The sequence below is a fragment of the Rhinatrema bivittatum genome, chromosome 2, assembly GCF_901001135.1.
Source record: "Rhinatrema bivittatum chromosome 2, aRhiBiv1.1, whole genome shotgun sequence".
Taxonomy (NCBI): Eukaryota; Metazoa; Chordata; class Amphibia; order Gymnophiona; family Rhinatrematidae; genus Rhinatrema; species Rhinatrema bivittatum.
In genome coordinates, this window is record NC_042616.1 from 429,478,735 (window position 1) to 429,500,353 (window position 21,619).

The following is a 21,619-nucleotide window of genomic DNA, read 5'->3' on the forward strand; positions in this document are numbered from 1 at the left end:
TGTCCTTCTGGAAGATTCTCCCATCTACACAGCAGAACTCTGGAGCTCTGTCAGAGTGACCATCGAGTTCTTGGGCACCTCCTTGTCCAAGGCCTTTCTCCCCTGATTGCTCAATTTGGGTAGGCGACCACCTCTAGGAACAGTCCTAGTGGTTCCGAACTTCTTTCATTTAAGAATGATGGCGGCCACTGTGTTCTTTGGGACCTTCAATGCTGCAGCAATTTTTTGTACCCTTCCTCAGATCTGTGCTTCAACACAGATCTGGGGAAGGATCTATAGACAATTCCTTTGACTTCATGGCTTTGATTTTGCTCTGACATGCACTGTCAACTTTGGGACATATAGATAGGTGTATGTATTTCAAAATCATGTCCAACCAATTGAATTTGCCATAGGTGGACTCCAATCAAGTTGAAAAAAACATCTCAGCTTTCAGTGTCATAGCAAAGGGTCTGAATACTTATGTGAATGTGATATTTTAGTTTATTTTTAAACTAATTTGCACAAATTTCTAGGGATGTGCATCGTTTTTTTGACGGATGAAAATACTGTACGATATTTTCTAATCCGTCATGTATCTGGGGTCCCCGAAAATGATGGGAAAACCCCATGAAATTTTTGTCTGGTTTTCTTATCGTTTTAGGGGTGGGGGGAGAAAGGGCACACAGAAACCCCCCCCCCAAACTCTTTAGATCTAATTATTTACAATCCCCCACCTTCCTGACCCCCCCAAAACTTTCCTAAAGTACCTGGTGGTCCAGCGGGGGTCCCGGGAGCGATCTCCCGCTCTCGGGCTGTCGGCTGCCACTAATCAAAATGGCGCCGATGGCCCTTTGCCCTTACCATGTGACAGGGGCTATCAGTGCCATTGGCCGGCCCCTATCACATGGTAGGAGCTATGGATGGCCAGTGCCATTTTTTAAGATGGCGCCAGCCGTCCATTGTTCCCTGTTATGTTCTATTTTATGTAATCAGTTATAACACCAGTTAACAGTTATGAAAAATTCTCCCTCCCCCTCTCCTAAATTATTTGTTATAATGTATTCAATTTTTGACTCTGTTATATATAATAAGTTGTTACGTCTGTAAACCGTTGTGAAGGCTTGTTCCAAATAACGGTATATAAAAAACGATAAATAAAACAAAAAAACCCGATAAATAAATACTTCACCTGGAGGGCTGAGAGCCACCAGCAGTAAGCATAGCTGAGGAACTGGGAGGATGTTCAGAGATCCTGGAGCTCCCAGCACCCTGTCTTTCCAGTAGTGTCTTCAAAAGTGAACAGTACATAGGAGGCATCTGAGCACTGACATCCCTGAAATGCCAGTATAAGTGCACTTACAGGACATGGGAGTTTTAGCACAGTAGCACACTCTATGTTCTAGCCTTATCGGCTGGGCACAGATTGAGTCTGAGGAGTTGGGAGACAGGAGATCTATTTGGCAAGCATCGAATTAGACTGTGCAAAGACTGTATTTTCTTTCTACTGTGAATATCTTCAACTGTTAGAAGCATAGAAACATAATGGCAGAAAAAGCCCATAGAACCTATCTAGTCTACCCATCCTATCTGCTCAGCTCTACAATCCTTACCACTCCTTAAAAAATCCTCTATGCTTGTCCCAAACTTTCTTAAATTCAGAAACTGTCCTTGTCTCTACCACCTCTGCTGGGTTGCTGTTCCACGTTTCTACCACCCTTTCTGAAAAGAAATGTTTCCTTACCCCCTTCATCCTCATCTCATGATCCCTCATTCTGGAACACCTGTGCATTGAAAGAGGTTCACCTCCTGGGTTTAGAAACCTTTGAGGTCTTTAAATGTCTGTAACTTATCGCTTCTATCTCGCCTTTCCTCTAGGGTATACATGTTCAGATTTTTAAGCCTGTCACCAAATGCTTTACATTGAAGACCACTGACCATTTTAGTAGCCACCCTCTGGCCTGGCTCCATCCTGTTTATATCCCTTTGAAGGTGCAGCCTCCAGAACTGTACACAGTATTTTCAACAATAAATGCAAGCCATTGGGAACACCAGACCCAGCGTGTGGCTCTGTACAGCAAGTCTGTGCTCCCTGTCGTTAGAGTCCATTGCAATATCCACAAGACCACTTATACCGACTCACAGCGCCGCCACCCCATAACCAGGATGAGAGTGGCTACATATCCCCCCAGCAAAGGTTTAAATGGCACTAATGTAATAATAAACCACATCAAAATCAGCAAGCATCTCAATCATCTGTACCCAGGTTTCACAAACGAAGAGCAGGGGATGAAAAGAATTGAAGGTTTGGGTTGTTTTGTTTTTTTTTGTTAAGTTACTGAAGACAGATCTTATTGGAGCATTGCCTCCATATCTCTTATTATGAAAAGAGAGTCTGGATACAGTTACAGCTGTATTAACTCCCACACAGTTGCTTTGTTGTTATGGTTACTGTCCTTTTCCCATTGCCTCTCAAGATATTTGATAACAGAGATGTGTGACATGCAGGCTTCAGATGTTTAACTAAGATGACATTATCATACATGCACTTCATGCTTTGAAGTGTTCAGAACACTTCCTCCCACTCCCAATTTGATCATGTTCAGACTTGTACCAGTTTCTTGCTAAGTTCACAAACATCAATAGACACAAACTGTAATTCAATAAATACGTTTGAGGCTCCTACTCTGCCAGTGGGATACTCTGATAAACAAAGCATGGCCAACAGGCATGTGACGGTCCTGCTGGTTGCTGGAGGGAGCGTGAGCATGGGTACAGACAACTCGTTAAGTTAACGTGTTCCCTAGCAACAAAACTAGAAACAGGCATGATCCGGGACAGCATGTTTCAAGTTTATTTCCTGAGGTTTCTCAACTTTGCAGATGGCATGACTGGAAACTGCTAGCCATCGCTTCAAAATCTCTTTTGAACATGGGAGGCGCTGAGCAATCACTGCCGGGACATCTCATTGAATGGCGCAGATTCCGCAAAAAGGAGAATTAGATCAAAGCTTTCCACTGTAGATTGTATCAGAAGTAAACTGAAAATTGACATGATCGCTAAAAAGGTGAAGGCAAGTAAAATCTTGGTATTTCTGCTCATTCATAGGAATGAGCATTTCATGACATGTACCTAAAGTCTCTAAGAGGCCATGTGATCTGTGCACAGCAGCAGACCAAGTCTGGAAGGAAGCATTTACAGTCAAATCCTTTAATTCTGTGCAGTACAAATAATCTACATGTGCAATTTAGCAACTTTATAAACTTCATTTTTGCTTGCAAATACAGAAGATACAACCAGCAAGGAACTGCAATAGCAGTCTATATCCTTATGAAATATCAGAAACCACCAAAATAGCAAAGACACCACACCACAACTGCTTTGTGCATCTCTTTAAACAATGCTAATGGACTAGTGACAACAGTATTGCAAACACCTGGAAAGTGATTAGTGGAGTTCCTCAGGGACAGGTCCCAGGATTGATTCTGTGCAATTTTTTCTTATGTAACACTGCAGAAGGGTTAGTTGGGAAAGTACATCTTTTTGGCGGATGACACACTAAGCTCTGCAAGAGAGAGGGCATTCCTGAGAGAGTAGACAAAACGAGGAGCTATCAACAAACGTGCGAGGAATGGTCAAGTGCTTGACAGCAACATCTGAAAGCAAAAATGTTCAGCCCTGCATGTGAGGGCGCAGAAATCAAAGGGAGCAGGGGATGAAAGACTGATGTGCACCAAACCAGGAGGGAGACTCCAGCATGATCACGCCTGGTCGTCGCAGGTGTAGCACAACAGTGCGACAATCTAGAGAATGCCACGGTTCTTTAGGCGAGGTGTAACTAGTAGGAAAAAAACAAAAAAAACAAAAAAGAGGTGAGCATGCCTCTCTATAAATCATTAGTGAGTATTGAGTTCAATTCTGGAAGCTATATCTGCAGAAGGATAGAGACAAGAGCAGAAATGGCCCAGAAAAGAATTACCAAAATGGTGCAGAGTCCGTACCAAAAGCCAGGGCGGTAAGACTTTATCCCCAAAGCATATATAAGTCACAAGAAGCAAACCTTTTTCAGTGGAAATGAAATTCTAGAGCAAGAGGTCATGATCTGAGGTTCAAAAGGGGTAGATTCAGGAGTAACATTAGAAAATATTTTGTTACACTGGTAGAATGGTTTGCGTTTCATAGGTAAAAATGGACACTAAATGCTGATCCTTAGGCTTATGGTAGTGGAGCGGTCATTGAGTTGGCATAATATATTTTTTACAAAATGCAGTGCAACAAATATATTTTTTTTACTATTTGAGGGGCATTCAACTTGCTGCTATTTGAGGTACTGCATCAACCATCTCTGCTACTTGGATAGGGAGGTGTGGTTAATTAAGAGAGAAAGATATATTACTTTGCTATCACACTTGCATATGTAGTAATGTGCAGAACCACAATAAACTTGGTTGCTGAAGGACAAAAAAAAAAAAAAAGTTTCCAAGAAAACTGAGACACAAAATCAATGCAACTGAAAGATTCCATAATACTTGATCTTGTTAAACCCAGAACAGCAAGACAAGTTGCTTGATAACACTCGCTCACTCTCCTCAGCAGAAACAAGTGGTTGCTCTTTCTACAATTAAGGTCACCAGCTGGCTCCATTTTTGCATGCAGGACAGCTTGAACCAGTCCTGGCTTTAACGCCATTACATGCATGGACTCATCGTTCCGCTTCCCCTCAGAAAAGCACCACTACTTCTCCATGCAGGCAACAGAGGATCAGCCTGTCCCAAAAATACGGAGCCATTTGGCGACTTAATTACAACCACAGCACTCACTATGGGGATAAGATGTGGAATGTGGTGTGGATGTTCAAGTTACGGTAGGGGAGAAAAGAACGGGAAGGAATCAGAGAAGCAAAAGCAGGATAGCCTGCTCATGGGTTGGTCTAAATTTGAAATCCAGTCTCACATCGCCATGGTTACACATTTGACTGCTTTGTTTGCAGGGGTCTATGAACACCAGTAGCCCATAGGCTATCATGCTGACGACGCTCACAGGAACGTATTAGTGCGCAGCGTTCCGCACGTCACTTTAGAGCCTCAGCTGTGTATTGTGAACATGTCCCCTCCCCTCCAGGGGAAGCTCAAAGACGATCCAAAGTGCAGCCGTGACCACCCAAACCAGGCGACGGATTGCGTCGCAAACAACTGTGGTCTATGCCCCTTCTCAGTTGGGTGCAGACTCTATAATTTGTGCTACTATTAAAGCTATCCAATGACTTACAGATTTGCAGATATGCCAGAAAAGGTGCTACAATGTGGCGTGAGAAACTTGTTATTATTGTGTTGCCTCCTGAGTGAGTGATCAGTCGCTATGGCTTGCACCTATTACAGACACAGGCGTGCAGCTAGAACTGCAGCAGCAGCAGCACAGGCAGGCAAAAGACACATAATCATGTGCTCAGCCAGCTAAGATATACTTGGTTGCCACCTAGTCACCAGAGTTAGCATTTACAAGCTACATGAAATGCACAACATTATGGGGTCTGGGCACTGAGCATTTTTCCCCATAGACATGAAATGGTAAAAACCCCTTCAGTACATCAGGTCCCTTTGTAATGGTTCTGTTTTCTTTAACAAGTAATCTAGCTAAAATGGATGCAGTATCTCTCCTCAGTGCAGCAAGAGATGCCTTTCTTTATAGATTATATTTAGAGAGCAAGTCCACTGCAGACTTCTCAAATGAGAGACTAAACTGAAGACAGAGGCTCTCAGGTTTCTAATTAGTGCTTCACGGAGAAGCACAAGCCCAACTACTGCATTCAGGGTCATGTCCCCAGATTTCTAGCCAACAAGTAATATTGCTTTCAATATAAACCACTAATCATTTGATAGGCTGGCACATGCGCTGACAAAACAGTTGGGCCAGGTCAGAGAATTATTAGCTGCTAAACCAACTGGGCTACAACTATCATTCTTAAGTTGCATGACATTAATAGGATTGTGATCTGAGAGATAGTTTTCAGGGGTGATGAGTCAGATGAACTGAACCAAATCACTGTGAACCTGGAAGATGTAGTAGGCCAGATTGACAAACTAAAAGTAGCAAATCATCCTGGACCAGATGGTATGCATCCTAGGGTACTGAAGGAACTAAAAAATGAAATTTCTGATCTATTAGTTAAAATTTGTAACCTATCATTAAAATCAACCATTGTACCTGAAGACTGGAGGGTGGCTAATGTAACCCCAATATTTAAAAAGGGCTCCAGGGGCAATAGGGAAACTATAGACCAGACAGCCAGATCTCAGTACCGGGAAAAATACTGGAAACTATTCTAAAGATCAATCATAGAGCATATAGAAAGACATGGTTTAATGGAACACAGTCAACATGGATTTACTCAAGGGAAGTCTTGCCTCACAAATCTGCTTCATTTTTTTGAAGGGGTTAATAAGCATGTGGATAAAGGTGAACCGGTAGATGTAGTGTATTTGGATTTTCAGAAGGTGTTTGACAAAGTCCCTCATGAGAGGCTTCTAAGAAAACTAAAAAATCATGGGATAGGAGGCGATGTCCTTTCGCGGATTACAAATTGGTTAAAAGACAGGAATCAGAGAGTAGGATTAAATGGTCAATTTTCTCAGTGGAAAAGGGTAAACAGAGGAGTGCCTCAGGGATCTGTACTTGGACCGGTGCTTTTCAATATATATATAAATGATCTGGAATGCAATACGACGAGTGAGATAATCAAATTTGCAGATGACACAAAATTGTTCAGAGTAGTTAAATCACAAGCGGATTGTGATACATTACAGGAGGACCTTGCAAGACTGGAAGATTGGGCATTCAAATGGCAGATGAAATTTAATGTGGACAAGTGCAAGATGTTGCATATAGGGAAAAATAAGGGATCTTACTCATGCTCCTCCTCTAATGTAGTGCATATCATTCCATGCAGAAAATGTGAAGCAGCATGCTACTCTGGATCAAAGGCATGCTAAAAGGGGGGGGGGGGGGGGGGGGGGGGGGGGGGGGGGGGGGGGGGAGGAAGTCCGCCCCAGGTGGCAACAGAGGGAGGTGTGCCATCAGGGGCGGATTGGCCTATCAGGGTTTCAGCCATGCCCCGTTGGGCCAGTCAGGTGATTGCAAGGCTAACTTGTGCCGGGCCATGCGGAGGAAAAGCTGCCGCAGCTGTGGGCTGGGCCACGGAAAAGAAGGAGACCTCTGTCAGCTGGGCCACGTGGCAGAAAAGAAAGAGGGCCCCTGTCGGTCGGGCCGCGTGGCTGAAGAGAAGAGGCTGCTGTCATTTGGGCTGCCTGGCCTTCCCTTTCTTGCTTTGCGGCCCAGCTGACAGGGTCCTCTTCTTTTCAGCCATGAGGCCCAGCTGACAGGGTCCTCTTCTTTTCAGCCATGAGGCCCAGCTGACAGCGGCTTCATTTCTTCAGCCACGCGACTGAAGTGAAGAGACTCTGGTCACAGGCCTATGTAATACAGGGAGATCCAGCTCCTGCAAGAAGATGGCGGCGGCGGAATAGATTTATGACGCACCCGCAGGGGTCGCAGGCCCTGCGAGAAAGAAGATACTTGTGACAGTTGGAATTATGATGTGCCCACGTGGATCACAGCCCCAGAGAGCAGAAAGAAGATAGCAGCAGCAGCAGCAGCACAGGTTTAAGATGCACGTGCACTGATCCCAGGGCTCCACGGGCAAGAAGATGACAACTGCGGCAGCTGGACATGCCTGTGGAGATCCCGGCCCGGCACTGGATTTTGATGTGCCTGCGGGGATCCTACATCCTGCGGGCAGGAAGAAAGAGGAGACCTGGTGTGTGGGGTTTAGGGGGTGGGGGTGGGTGAGTACGAGTGAGAGGGAATGGAAGGGAAAGGATTGAATGAAAAGGGTGGAGGGAAGGGGGAGGGAAGGGAGGAGGGTAAGGAGTGTTTGAGAAGGGGTGAGAAGGAAAGGAAAAGGGAGGGGAGGGGAGCAGGTGAACATATATGTGTACAAGAGCATGTAGAGAATAAGCACGTGAGTGAGCTTGTGTGAGCGAGCTTATATGAGTGAGTGTGTGTGTGAGTTTGAGCAAGCTTGTGTGTGAAAGAGCATGTGAGTGTGTGTGAAGCATGTGTAAATGTGAGCAAACTTGTATGTGAGAATGAGCATGTGTGTGTTAGAAAGTGTGTGTATGAGACAGAATTTGGGTGTAGTCCTCACCCCTTCCCCTGCTAAACCAGGACAATTTCAGGATGACTGGAAATCAAAGCTCCCAGGTATGAAAAGCTGGACATTTTTTTATTCTTATTAATTTTCATTATTTTTGGATGTTATTTGATGTGTCTGCTGTTTTGACATTTTATTGATGTTTGGGAACTTTTACAATTTAATGAATTAATATGAAATTAATCTTAGAAAGTTATTCTGTTTGTCAGCTGTCTTGAAATGTTTTTTATTAGTATGTTTTTATTATTATGACTGATGTTTTATATTTCCTGATTTTATTGCTTTACGAGGAATGGTGATATTTCTGTTTTTCCATTGTTGTGCTGCATACAGAGTCCGGCTTTTTGCAATTTCCAGTTCAGTTTTTGTATGCATATTTCTATTTTTACTTTATGGTCACTCTATTCGGTATTTGGTGAATGTCTGTGTTCTAATGTGTGATGGAAGTGTTGTTTTCTGCTACTGTGTAATTTCTATTTAGGGATCTATAATAACCTGTCTTGTTCTGTTTTCTTAAAAGGGGATGTACCGGTTTTTTAGGGACTGGTGTAATATTTGAATTGCTGCATTTACATGGGTAGGGTTTGAGTGCTGGTAGTTACTGCACTTTTCACATGGGAGGTTTACTATATTGTAATTAAGTTTACGTAGAGATTTCTGAGGGCCGACATGCTTTAAAAATAGTCTCAATACCATATGACTGCAGGTGTCTTTTTTGCAGAGTTTTTCATTGGTACTACAGTAGTGCATGTAAATAATATACATGTTTTAAGTGATATTTTTACCTTAGAACATTAATTTTTTTTCATGTAAAATCTGTTACTATAAATGCATATTTTTAATGTATTTGTGGGAAGGGTAGGACCAGTGTGCAAGGCTGTAAGATTTGCTTATGACACCTAATATCCTCACACCAGCTCTAGCTGCACTGGCTCCACAAGAGAAAGCAGGATTCCATCTGGAGCTTTGCTACTTTAGGTTAGTGGCTTTCCCCAGTCTCGGCCAGGGCTTAATTTTATGTTTTTATAAACCCAGGGAACAGCATGGATCACTTCTTGTCCCCTTCTCCCCTGGAGTTGTTAGGCAGAGCGCAGCCTGGGGAACCATAAAAGTGGCAGACACTATAGCCTGCAGTCATTGGGAATGCACTAGAGTGGTGGGAGGGTTGCAGAGAAGTGGAGGCAAGCTACAGGCACAGTTTGGAAGGGGGTAAGCCAGGAGAAAGTGTTTATGCAGTGCTGGGGAGGCTTCTTCTGAGGTGACTGCACTGAGCTCTGAGAGAAGCAGCTGGCCCTGGAACCAGTGAGTCTCTTAGAAAATGAGGGGGCTGCTGCAGAATGGGAAAGGGCTGGCAGTAAGCAAAATCAGGATGTAGCAGTGCTGGACCGAGGGCACTCACAGTGAGAGTACATAAGCAGCAATACAACAGTAGCATGCATGTCAGAGAGAGAGAGATACATACACCCATACACCCTGTCTGTGAGAGAGCGTGTGTGTATGTGGGTGTGTCTGAGAAAGAGTATGTGTCTTTGTGGTTGTTAGTGTGTATGTGCCAATAAAGTTTCTGCAATCTAAAAAAATCTCTTTGTGACTGAGAGTGTAGGTCTGACACTGTCTGGCAGTGTCATTACTTGCAGACCAGCAATCCAGAATATATATCTATAAGAGATATAAGCAGATGTGTAGGGGGCCCAACCAATTTGCATGAATTGCACGGGGGCTGCAATTCTGCTCACCCATGGAATCTAGAATGTGTTCAACTTCTTAGTTATTTAGGAAAGATGAAGTTTATTTTGGAGATATTTTGGCTGAATTCTGCTGGGTTTCAGGGTTGACTTAGTGTGCTTTTGAAGCTGTTGATACATCTGCTGCAGGGAAAGTGCGTGAAGGCGTCAGATACCCCATGGGCTACTTTTGAAAAAAATCCCTCGGGCCAATATTTTCCTGTACCCCCAGTTCACAACAATCTCAGGGTGACAGGTATGGAGAGTGGGGGATTTTTAAAATCCTTCTTAGTTTTAATTACTGGGTGTTATTTGATGTCTGCTGTGTTTAAATATTTTATCAATGTTTAGGAAATTTTAAAATTATATATTGGGGGAGGGAGGGTGCCAAAGAAGTATCTGCCCCAGGTGCCAAATACTCTACCTATGCCTCTGCTCTGGATGAGACTGGCCAAACACAAAAGGCAAGAGTCATCTCACACAATTAGCACGAGTTTGGACGCGCATTTTTGACGCGCTAGCTTTACCCCTTATCCAGTAAGGGGTAATAGCGCGTCGAAAACGTGCGTCCAACCCCCCCCCCCCCCCCCCCCCCCCCCGAAACTAATAGCGCCCGCAACATGCAAATGCATGCTGATGGCCCTATTAGCTATTCCCGCGCGATTCAGTAAGTAAAATGTGCAGTGAAGCCGCACATTTTACTTTAAAAAATTAACGCCTGCCCAAAGGCTGGCGTTAATTTCTGCCGGCGCCGGGGAAGTGTATAGAAAAGCAGAAAAAACTGCTTGTCTGTACACCCTCCGACTTAATATCATAGCGATATTAAGTCGGAGGCCCCAAAATTTAAAAAAAAAAATTTTAAATCAGCCCGCGGGTCGGAAGGCGGATGCTCAATTATGCCGGCGTCCGTTTTCCGAACCCGTGGCTGTCAGCAGGTTTGAGAACAGACGCCGGCAAAATTGAGCGTCGGCTGTCAAACCAGCTGACAGCCGCCGTTCCTGTCAAAAAGGAGGCGCTGGGAACGCGCTAGTGTCCCTAGCGCCTCTTTTTACCACGTGCCCTCATTTGCATACTAAGTCGCACACACAGGAGAGTGGCCTGTGCGCACGTCGGGAGAGCGGGTGCTCGCCTCGGAGCGCCGGCTCTCCCGCGGGTTTTACTGTATCGGCCTGACAGGGATGACCAGGCCAACAGCTCTGTGGAAGGTTGGATGGGGTCACTTTTTAGAACCGGGCTATTGCATCAATGACCTCATGATCAGAATAACTAAGGGAAAACATAAAACAATGCAGAAGGCAAGGCTTCTGAAGTCAAAATGATCAGATGCTTCAGAACTTAAGGACTCAAAGACACAGGTTTCTTAACTCATTATGAGGCATAAAATTATACTGCTTGTCGCCTTCTGATCATCCATCAAACCCCCTTTCCCCCACCTCCTTCCTTCTTCACACTGTCACTGGAATGCCTTTTATGACTCACTTATATTTTCTGGTAATGTCATCTTTGCTCATTCTATCCTGACCTGAAGAAGGAACAGCTACTAAAAGCCCCTCAATAAAAGTATTAAATTAGTCCAATAAAAAGGTGTCCCCTCATGTTTTCGTCTTTTTATTTTCATTTGTTAAGCTTTATTTCTGTGCATTCAAGTGGACTAACTCAGCAGCCATAGTACTTTATTGGAAATTTCAGGAAGCAATGCCCGTTATGCGGGGCAGGATTAAGCCATGAGGAGGATCTAAAACTACATCAAGTTTCAGAGGCTCCATAGCATTCCAAAAGGAATGTAAAACTTGAAATTCAGGAAGCTGTTGGGGGGTTTTTTGTATTTAGAGGTCCTTCATTCTAACCTGAGGCCCCAAACTGTAGTTTACAGCTAAATTCAGCAGATTGCCAAACCGTGGTCAGCGAACTGGTTACGAGGCTGAAGGCAAAAAGCACAGAGTCATCTAGCTCCTTAACTCTTTTCTCTTGCTGAAAGTTTTTAACAAGAGAATGTCTTTATGACAACAGATGATGCAAAGACCCTGTAAGCTTTCCCGCTACCAATGTGCCTGTTTAAACACACCGACACAAAAACCTTAGGAAATATTTTTCCCTTTGATTGTAATGTAAATAAACATTTTCAGAGTTGTAACCCCTCATCTCCCTCCCCTCTTACAAACAGCAAAATATTTTAAAGATGGAAGAATGCTTTGCTTATTAACTACACCTTTGACAGGAAAAATCAGCTACATAGTAGACAGAGATCTAACCACTTCGATATACTAATCATTGGTTGGAGAATAAGAAAATCTATGCCACCAAGAGAACACCTTACAGCTATTCCCACCCAAATGACGTGCAACGCTGCTAATCAAGGCCAATGATCTTTGGGTACTCAAATTACCTTATTTATTTATTTTTTTAAACATTTGGGTCATGTGAGCCAGAATATTTTTAGGCTGACAGACTACTATTAAATTCAGATGGCTACACTACAGACTGCCAGATCATTGGGGGTAGAGCGAAAACAGCATTTTAAATTTAATTTTTTTTTTTTAAGGAAATGCTTGGGATTTTTTTTTAGGAAAGTAATAACTTTAAGCACATGCTGTCCCCTTGATCTCAACCCTATTTCTCATGAACAAACTACAGGATCTACCTGATAAGCAGGTCTAGGAGGGCAGGAAAGAATAACAGGAGGTGCTCTACTTACCCACGATAAACTGCTCACGGTTGCAAAACGCACATTAATAAAACACTTCCTTCTGATCTGGCGACATGGAATGTCGCTGTAGATAATAAATACAGACATCAATTATCTGTTCTGCAGTTTTTAAGGACGTGTACCTTTGAAAATTAGTTTCCTTTTTTTTTTCTGGCCAGGGAGACCTATGGCGCCCTGAGCCTTTATTCCCAACCACCTAGAGTTTCCCCCCTCCCCCCCCCCCCTCCAGCCAAATGCCAATTTTTATAGCAATCCTGCCAACTCACCCCCCAGCCAATCACAGTAACTGCCCTGGGCTGGGGGGGGGGGGGGGGGCAGAAAAAATAGCTCCCTTCAGAACTCTGCTCACATGGATCCAAGTCTGGTCAATAGGTGTCGCTATTGAGCGATTGCTCTCTCTCTCTCCCCCCTCCCCCGGAGCTGCGAATGCTGTGTCTCTGCAGCCCTCGCCAGCCCCATCCAAAGCAGGGAATCAGAAGTCCTGCCTGGGAATCAAATCCAGGCCTTCAGTTTGGCAGTGCACAACAGCTGCCACTAGGCCTCCAGGCTTGGCCCATCAAAATGAGTTTGCAACGAAAGGTTTACAGCGGCACTGCTGCAGATTATTTTCTGTCACATGCATTAGCTACACATTGGGGCTCGTGCAGTACAAAAGAATGGAGCGGGTAAATCAGTCCATGAGTAAACTGAAAAGATGGAAAGCAAGTTTGCTTACCGTAAACAGGGTTCTCCATAGATAGCAGAATGAACAAGCCAAGGGAGGATGCTGATGTACATCAGTCAAGGTTTAAGAAAAGTACTATGGACAATATAAATTCATATGGATATAAAATACATTTTGAATCAGACTACAGGGTGGCGTTATAAAATTATACCACCGCAAACTGTTTAGCCAGGTAAAGAAAACGAGAATCCACTACCCAAGTTACAAGTGAAATGAGGCTGGCAGCAGACGTATAGTGTTTGCATATGCTGCTAAGACCTTGATTAAAAAATATGATAGATTGTGTTATGAATACAGTTTTTGGTCCAATAATATGTTATTCAGCACACAAAGCAATATTGCTTAAGCAGGCTCTTCTTGCATTTGCCATTTTTCCTGTTTGCAAAAGAGTGCATGTAGCGACACAGCGAAAAAAAAAAAGAAATACCCATACAGCATCAAGGAGCTCGCTCCCCTTTCTGCCCACCCCTAGAATCTGTGCAGTCTGTTTTGTTTTCTCTCTGTGCGTGTGTGCGAGAGGGACAGTTTTAGCAGCACTTCCACGTGGGACGGGGGCGCTCAAGGAAGTCTTTCATAAAATGCTGAAGGACAACCCCACTCAACCCAGGCCATGTTGGTTTTAAAAATCTGACCTACCCCCGTACAGGTCTGTTCCGTTTCAACAGGAAGACTTCATCCTGAGGTACTGTCCCTGCTCCCCTTATAACACCATGGCTCACACACCACTCTCTCTCTCTCTCAAGATATATTTTATTTATTTAAAAGCACTTATTGCCCGCCCTTCCTACCTTCAGAGCAGGGTACAATAGAAAACCTACACAGACAACAGAGACGGTGGGGAAAGGGTAGTGCAAAATCTTAGGGGGGAGGTAGAGACAACAGACAGGCATCAGGGGGTCAGCAGAAGACAGACTACCTATACATGCAGTTAGGAAGATGTTAAGAAACAGATTCACAGTTTTCTTTTGTTTTTGATAGGGAAAGGATTTAGGACTCTGCTTACAGAACGATTTCTCCCATTGTTTTGCTCGTCGCCTTAAATATAAAACGACTAAGGGTCCAATTTTTAATAAACAGCACAGGATCAGTCTAGCCAGCTATATTACATTATATTGTATTACAGCCAACTAGATTTAAGTGGATTTCCAACCACAACCTAGCTCTATAAACACAGCTGGTTCAATTTGCCCCTGCAGTCCCTGCGCATAGGAAGAGCGGTGGAGATTAACTGGCTAGCGCTGAAATTTCATCTCGGGGGAGAAGCCCCCCTGACCCAACCACACCTCCTGCATTGTTTGAGTATTGGTAAACTGAAAAAAGGTGTTGATTAAGCCACCCAACTCCATAGCTAAGTGGCTAGATAACTTTGAAAATCTATGCCAAACTGATATGGTTCAACTTGGCCAGGTTTTTGGTTGGGTTTTTTTTAAGCAGAAATAAAGGTCAAACAAGTTGCATGTTAAGATAATTCAATAAAAAGGTAACTTGTTCGTTGACCTGTTTTGGGGGGGGGGGGGGGTTGGCCCAATAATTCTTCCTTTCTCTGCCAGGTCAAATCAGATTCAGTGGCGGGATCCTGTTGCCATGAGCATTCAATTGCGTCGTTGGCTCCTTGACCTTACATTACATGATGTCCTGTGATCAGCATGCTCTGTGCACTTCCCTTCTCCTAAGGCCAGTGGGTGCCGTTGGCAGAGTGACTTTGAAGAAACAATGAACCTCATGAGATAGGAGGCAGGCCTAAAACCCTGTATAAAGAAGTTTATTTGGGGTTGCTTGGCAGTATTTTTTGAACCCTGGCTATGATTTTTATTTGCCTGAGAGAGCAGATACAATTTGGCCAGAAATCTTTCTAAATCTTGAGCTGGGGATGAATTGACCTGATAGTGATTTTTTTTCCCCCTAAGGCTGACTGCATATCTGGGAATAACAATTTCTTATTATTATTATTAACTTGTTAAGGGTTCTTTCTCCAGCCAAGCAAATATTTAAGTTTAGAACTAATTTAAACAGAGTCTCAAGTTATTTAGCAAACACCAAAATATCCATGAAATATACATAGTAACATTAGTAGATGCCAGCAGATGAGGACCAAATGGCCTGTCCAGTTGTGTAGTCATCTATATCTGGCATAACCAGCGAAACATTTAAAAAGACTTCACTACCTAACATTCACTCAGCGTTCCAGACGGTAGGCATAGCCTCTGGCACGTTTAAACTTATTTAATTTATATACTCAATTCCTGGTTACACAACCATCTGGAGTTCATGCGAGCTCTGCCAGCAACTGTGCTTTTGGTACTGATAGTTCGTCTTCATTATCCAAAATACAAAAACACATTTATGCCCTCCCAATATTACATTTAGTGGAGCGAGATAAAGAATTGGGTAGCTGCTCCTATTGCAGGATCCATAATCTTTTCCTATCATGGGAGTCCAGATGCAATTTTTCTCCTGTTCCTTTGGGTATCCGGCTCAGTTGGGCACGGCCTCTATATTGGTCTAGGATGTCAGGAATTTTCATATATAACTTCCCAGGGTTTCCCTCTGCCGCCCCCTCCCCACTTCATCATTTTTTTTTCATTCTTTTCTAACAAAAGAGTACAAAGCAAGAGGGCAGGCAGGGGGTGAGATGGTTGCTGAGGTAGAGAGAGGCACATTACCTGCAAGAGCCTCTATAGCAGTGGTTCTCAACCCTGTCCTGGGGACCCCCCCAGCCAGTCGGGTTTTCAGGATATCCACAATGAATATGCATGAGAGAAAATTTGCATGTTATGGAGGCAGTGTATGCAAATTTTCTCTCATGCATATTCATTGTGGATATCTTGAAAACCCGACTGGCTGGGGGGGTCCCCAGGACAGGGTTGACAACCACTGCTCTATAGGCTAAAGTTAAGATTTTAAATTTCAAACTGGCTTAGGGAGCCAGTGGCGGGCTTTTAGGGTAGGTATGATCTTGTCTGATTTGCTTTTGTTTCTCAGCAGTCATTCAGCAGTATTCTGTACAAGTGGCTGTTGCTTGTTCTGTTTGATGGGCAATCCAATGTAAGTGAGTTACAGTAGCCCAGGTGGCAGGTTAGGGGCCTGGATGACTGCATCAAAGGCTGAGTCATCAAACAGAGGCTGGAGATGTGGTAGCTGGTATAGCTTGAAGAAAGCTACTTTAGTCACTGTTTGGGCTTCAGCTGTGAGATCAGAGTCTACTAGAAAACTAGGCTCCAGATTTGATGGGTGAAGGGGAGAACTATCCCATCCCTTGGTGCTTAGCTGGGTAGGGTCAGTTTTTCTAGTCCACAGTACTTTAGTCTTTTGTGAGATGAGTTTCATCGTGTTTAGACTTAGCCAGGTGGGGATGTTTGCTAAGCATTTGTTGAGATTTTTAATTGCTTTTTTTGTGTGAGTGAGCTGAAAGGGGTCACAAGTTGATGTCTGCGTAAGGGTAGAAGGTATCCGGTGGGCTCTGATGACTTTGCTGAGAGACCATGCAGATGTTGAAAAGCATGGGCAGAACACAGATCTTAGTGGTACCTTGGAGTTAGGTTGGGGTGGGATAGTAGTCTGTGAGAAGTTATGAAGGAAGGATTTGAACCAAGTGAGTGCTGAGCCCATTAGACCTAGATCTTTCAAGCAGGTGATTAAGAGATCAGGTCAACAGTGTTGAGCACAACAGAGAGTTCCAAGAGAACAAATATGGCAGGTTCTTCTGGTATACACAGAGGCTTAGTTACATCTACTAAGCTTATTAATAAAGTCTTGGTATCGTGGTAGGGCCTGAAGCCAGACAGGTATGGGTTGAGGGCATTTGCAATCTGTAAAAGAATTCAGTTAGTTGACTAAGAACAGCCTTTTCAATGATCATGCTTAGGAATGGTAGGTTGAAGACAGGCAAGTAATTACAGGTCATCCGGATCTAGGCTGGGTTTCTTTAGAACTAGCCTGTTTTCAGACTGTTTGGCAGGTGACCTTCAGTGAAAGAAGTGTTTATGATAACTACAGGGTGGTCGAGTAGACCTATCTTTGCTTGTTTAATTATACAGGGTGGCCAGGGATCTTTGCTGCATGCTGTGACCCTGATATCAGAGAAGAGGCCACTGATAACTTCTTCTAGTAACAGACGGAAGGATGAGAGGGTAGGCTGGGGCTCCAAAGGAAGTTTGATCTCAGTGGCTCGGTCCAGTTCTGCTCTGATGCACATAATTTTGTCTGTGAAGAATTTAGCCAGGTTGTACTGGGTTTTGGATGTCCTGTCACAAATCATGGCTCCTTCTGGAGCCCAGCTAACATGGACCCTTGGTCTGACCACTGGTATCACTACTGAGCAATGACAGACTCCCCCCTCCCCCCCCAGGGCAGGGCGTCCCACACCTGTCCTGGTGACCCCACAACCAGTGGGATTTTCAGGATATCCAGAATAAGTATATATAGGGACCTTCAATTTCAGTTTTTATTTTATTTTTTCCTGTGAATTTATCAGTGTTTATTACAAAAAGAACAAAAAAAGATAATTACCTGGAAAAATGTTTAGAAATGTTTTTCCACTGATTTGTCTTGTTCTTGGTTTTATTGTCACAAATTCTGATAAATTCACAGGAAAAATAAAACAAAAACTGGAAACAAAGGTATCTAAATATGCATGCAAATCTTGCACATATTAGGTGTCTGATATATGCAAATGTATCTCACATATTCATTGTAGCTATCCTGAAATCCGACTGGCTGTGGGATTCCCAGGACAGGTTTGGGAAGCCCTGCATTAGGGGCTCTGCAGCTCTGACAGCCCCGACCAGCCCAAGGAGTGGAAGACAGGCTCAGGAACTGAATCCAGGCTCTCTGCAGGGCACAAAGGTGCAGCACTCGCCACTGAGCCGGTCCTTTAAGATTTGTGAGCAGTGCTGTAAAAACTAACATTTTGTAATGTAAGCTCTGGACTGATTATTTAAGGACTTTGGTCCTAGTGCATACTCATAGCAATGGAACACACACGGACATTCGCTTTAATGTGCATTTTTTAATGGGCAGTTGTTAGCATTACCAAACTCCACACTTTCTTTTGTTTTGTTTTAACTTCAGTAGGTCCCGTTTGCTTTTTTCCTCCTAATGGCTCCTCTACTCTTTTTTTTTTTAGAAATAAACCTCCAAGTTTTGCATACGACTCAAATCATTTTTCCCGTCTCCCAGCAATGCATGTCTCACGGTTTTTCTTTCCATTTTCTTTCCATTTTCCATTTTCCAGTGTTAAACTTAACTTCAGCTTGTTTTCCTGTTCATTTTAGTTTGCCTTTTATTGCAATCCTGTATTCTCCCATAGCAAAAGTTCGTAGGCAGCTGCCAAAATATGGGCTGGGTTTGGGGGGGGGGGGGGTGTTACTAGTTTCTTGCTTCCTTCACCTGCACTGGGGTGGGGGGGAGGGGTTCTCTCTCAAACCCTTGGTCAGTGCTTCTCTGACCATTATATATTTTCGCAATTGACAGCTGGCTTTGCTGGTAGAGCCTCCTGAGTCCGTTTCCCTGTCCACCTTCGCTCTTTGTGGCGCAGGAGGTCTCACACCTGGGCCAATCCAGGTGCTTTCCCGCAGTCGCTCTCCTCGCAACCATGGCAACGTCGGCAGCTGCTGCATCTCTGCTCTTTTTCTTTTCGGCCTCTTGAGCAGCAAAGTTCCTTGAACAGAAAGACACCTAACCTTTTGGCGAGGATTTATGCCTCTCTCTTTTTTTTCCCCCTCCCCTTAACCCTCTCCTTCTTTCAGAATGCCCTCGGTCTTAGTTTTAGCAGCTTTTAATGTTTCTTTTTTCTCAAACAATGGAAAAGCTGCAAACAAACTAAACCTAACAAACATACATGTAAAGCTTAATTGAGGACATCCACTTTGCCCAGACATCTGCTCTCTCCTCTTCCTGCGTGCCATCTAATTCTGAGCATCAAGTGAACTAGCTGGGCTGTGTTTTCTTGGGGGCGCCCGCCTTCTGTAAACAAGGCAGGAATTTCTCCCATTTCTGTGTCGGCGCAGATGCTCAGAGAAGTGAGGGTTAGAAAGCAGGACTGACTCACTGTCAAACTCTTTTGCCTGGACCCAGCAGCTCTACTTTGTCCAGAATAAAGAAAACCCCGCTCTTTTGGCTAGAGACCATGGTTAGTGGGTGTTGCAAGTGCCGTGAAGTAACACTGCGCCCTTTCTCTTCAGCAAAGTTATTTTCGGTTGAAGCAACAGGACCTTATTCCAAAAGCACATTTTGCACTCTGCGCCTGTGGAAGGAAATCTTTACTGAATAAGGTACAGAGCATTTTTGGAAGCGGTACAGTTTTTTGTTTTTTTTCTTCCACTCTTGTGCCTTTCACGAAGCAATAGTCATTAATACAGAACTGACAGAAATGAAATTAATAGGGGCATTTCCAAGAAGTACAAATTGGATACTAGAGAGAGGGCTGTCAAGACCCATAAAATAGCATAGGTGGCAAGCTGCAGAGGGGGGCGGGGGCAAAATCCTGCTGCAGGCCTCTGCACTATTGCTGCACTGGGCAGCCCTGGAGCAAATTATGTAAGCGAGTAACTGTGGGGGAAGATGCGTCCAAGCGATTAGAGCAATGGGCTGAGAACCAGGCAAAAATCACGGTTTAAATCTCACTTCCCCACTGACTTCCATGTAACCTTGGGCAAGCCACTTACAGGCCGATTCAATACCAGCGCACGACTCGATGCTGGTCCATAACCCACGATGCAAAACGGGGATTAACGTGTCCAAAACGCACGTCCAGCATCCAACCAAGTGCGTAACTAATACCACTCACCACATGTAAATCCATGGTGATGAGGCTATTAGCTAATTCTCCCCGATGCAAAAAACAAATGTGCGCCTAACAAGCACAGTTTTACCCTCAAAAATGAACGCCTGCCCCGGAGCAGGCGCTAATTCATGAGGAGCCCAAAAAAGATTACAGAAAAGCAGAACATACTGCTTTTCTGTAGCTCCTCCAACATCATGGCAATATTTAAGTTGGTGGAACCGAAAAAGGATAACCCTAAAAAAAAAAAAATTGTTTTTTTTAAAGTGTGCCGGCAGTCAGTTTAGGAAAAGGGATGCTCAGTTAATGAGCATTCATTTTCCTCACCCGTGGCTGTGCCCAGGTTAGGAAAATGGACACTCATAAAACTGAGCCTCCGTCTCCTAACTTACTGACAGCCACCTCCCCTGCATGCCCGCTGCCGAGGCAGCGCTAGGGGCGCACGATTTCCCCCTAGCACCTCCATTTTGCCGCGGCAGCCCATTTAAATGTAACAGCGGGCTCCCCGGAGGGATGCGTCGGCGCGCGTTTGGAAAGCGGGCGCTCAATCACGAGGGCCCATTTTCTGCACGTCGATATTGCATCGGCCTATTTATCTCTTGCCAACTCGGATATTCACAACGAGGTGAATTTTAAAAGCCCAGGGCGTGCCAACATAGGGAGATACAAGCAGAAGTTGGGCTCGCACGTGCCACCAAATTTTAAAAGATTCCCAGACGTGCGCATATCTCAAAGGTTTTCAAAAAAGGGACAGGAAGTGGGCAGGGTCTGGGCATCTGCATTTCGGGGCGTGGCCAAGAGATGTGTGCATAAATACTTATGTGCCTGTGCGCGCCGTTACGTTTGGCGACTCACGGGATTGTCCCACAAGCCACCGCCCTCACCCCAGCTGCTGCCCAATTCTACTGGAGGCCTTCGATCGCAGCAGAACGTCACCATCGCTGCACACTGACGCTGCCAGGCTGCTGCCTTCCCTGAGGCACACGTGCATATAATATAGGACTCACAGCGAGAAACACTGAGCAACCCCTCCTGATGACATCAGCCCGACCAGGCTATTTAAGCAAAGGCCCCACAGCATTACCTCACCTCAGCAACAGGTGTCCTGCCTAGAAGCAGTGCGTGTTGCTCCTTCGTTTCTGATTGTCCTACATTCCCTGTTTGTTCCTGAGTTCTTCTGCTCTAGCCTGCCTGGTCCAGCCTTGCCTTGCCCTACTGTCTTGTCCAATGTCTCCTGTGTTTCTTCATCTGTCCCTGGCCTGATCTCCTGGACCTGACCCCTTGCATTGTACCCTGTCTAGTCTGCTGCCTGCCCCGAACATTGGCCTGTTCCTCATCTCTCCATCCGCTGCCTGTCCTGACCCCGGCATACCTCTGGACTCTTGTTCACCGCCCTAGGGACTCGCCTAAATCCTGCCAGCCAACAGAACCCAAGGGCTCAACCTGCAGGAGAGGCGGCTCGTCCAGGTGAAGCTCCGGTCTATCAGGGCATTTT

The 21,619-nt window shown here is 44.6% G+C and overlaps 1 protein-coding gene across 2 annotated transcripts in view; it reads right to left on the reverse strand.

Annotated features, from left to right (window-relative positions):
- BCL2 (BCL2 apoptosis regulator) overlaps positions 1 to 21,619 on the reverse strand; it is a 300,057-nt gene that overhangs the window by 170,667 nt on the left and 107,771 nt on the right. The window contains exon 2 of one of the 2 annotated variants that reach the window (XM_029590306.1): positions 3,206 to 3,817. The exons of the other annotated variant lie outside the window; for it this stretch is intronic. Coding sequence (XP_029446166.1) covers positions 3,803 to 3,817 — 15 coding nt within the window. The 3' untranslated portion in view covers positions 3,206 to 3,802. Of the gene's footprint in view, positions 1 to 3,205; positions 3,818 to 21,619 lie in introns of those variants that run through there. 2 annotated transcript variants of the gene reach the window in all.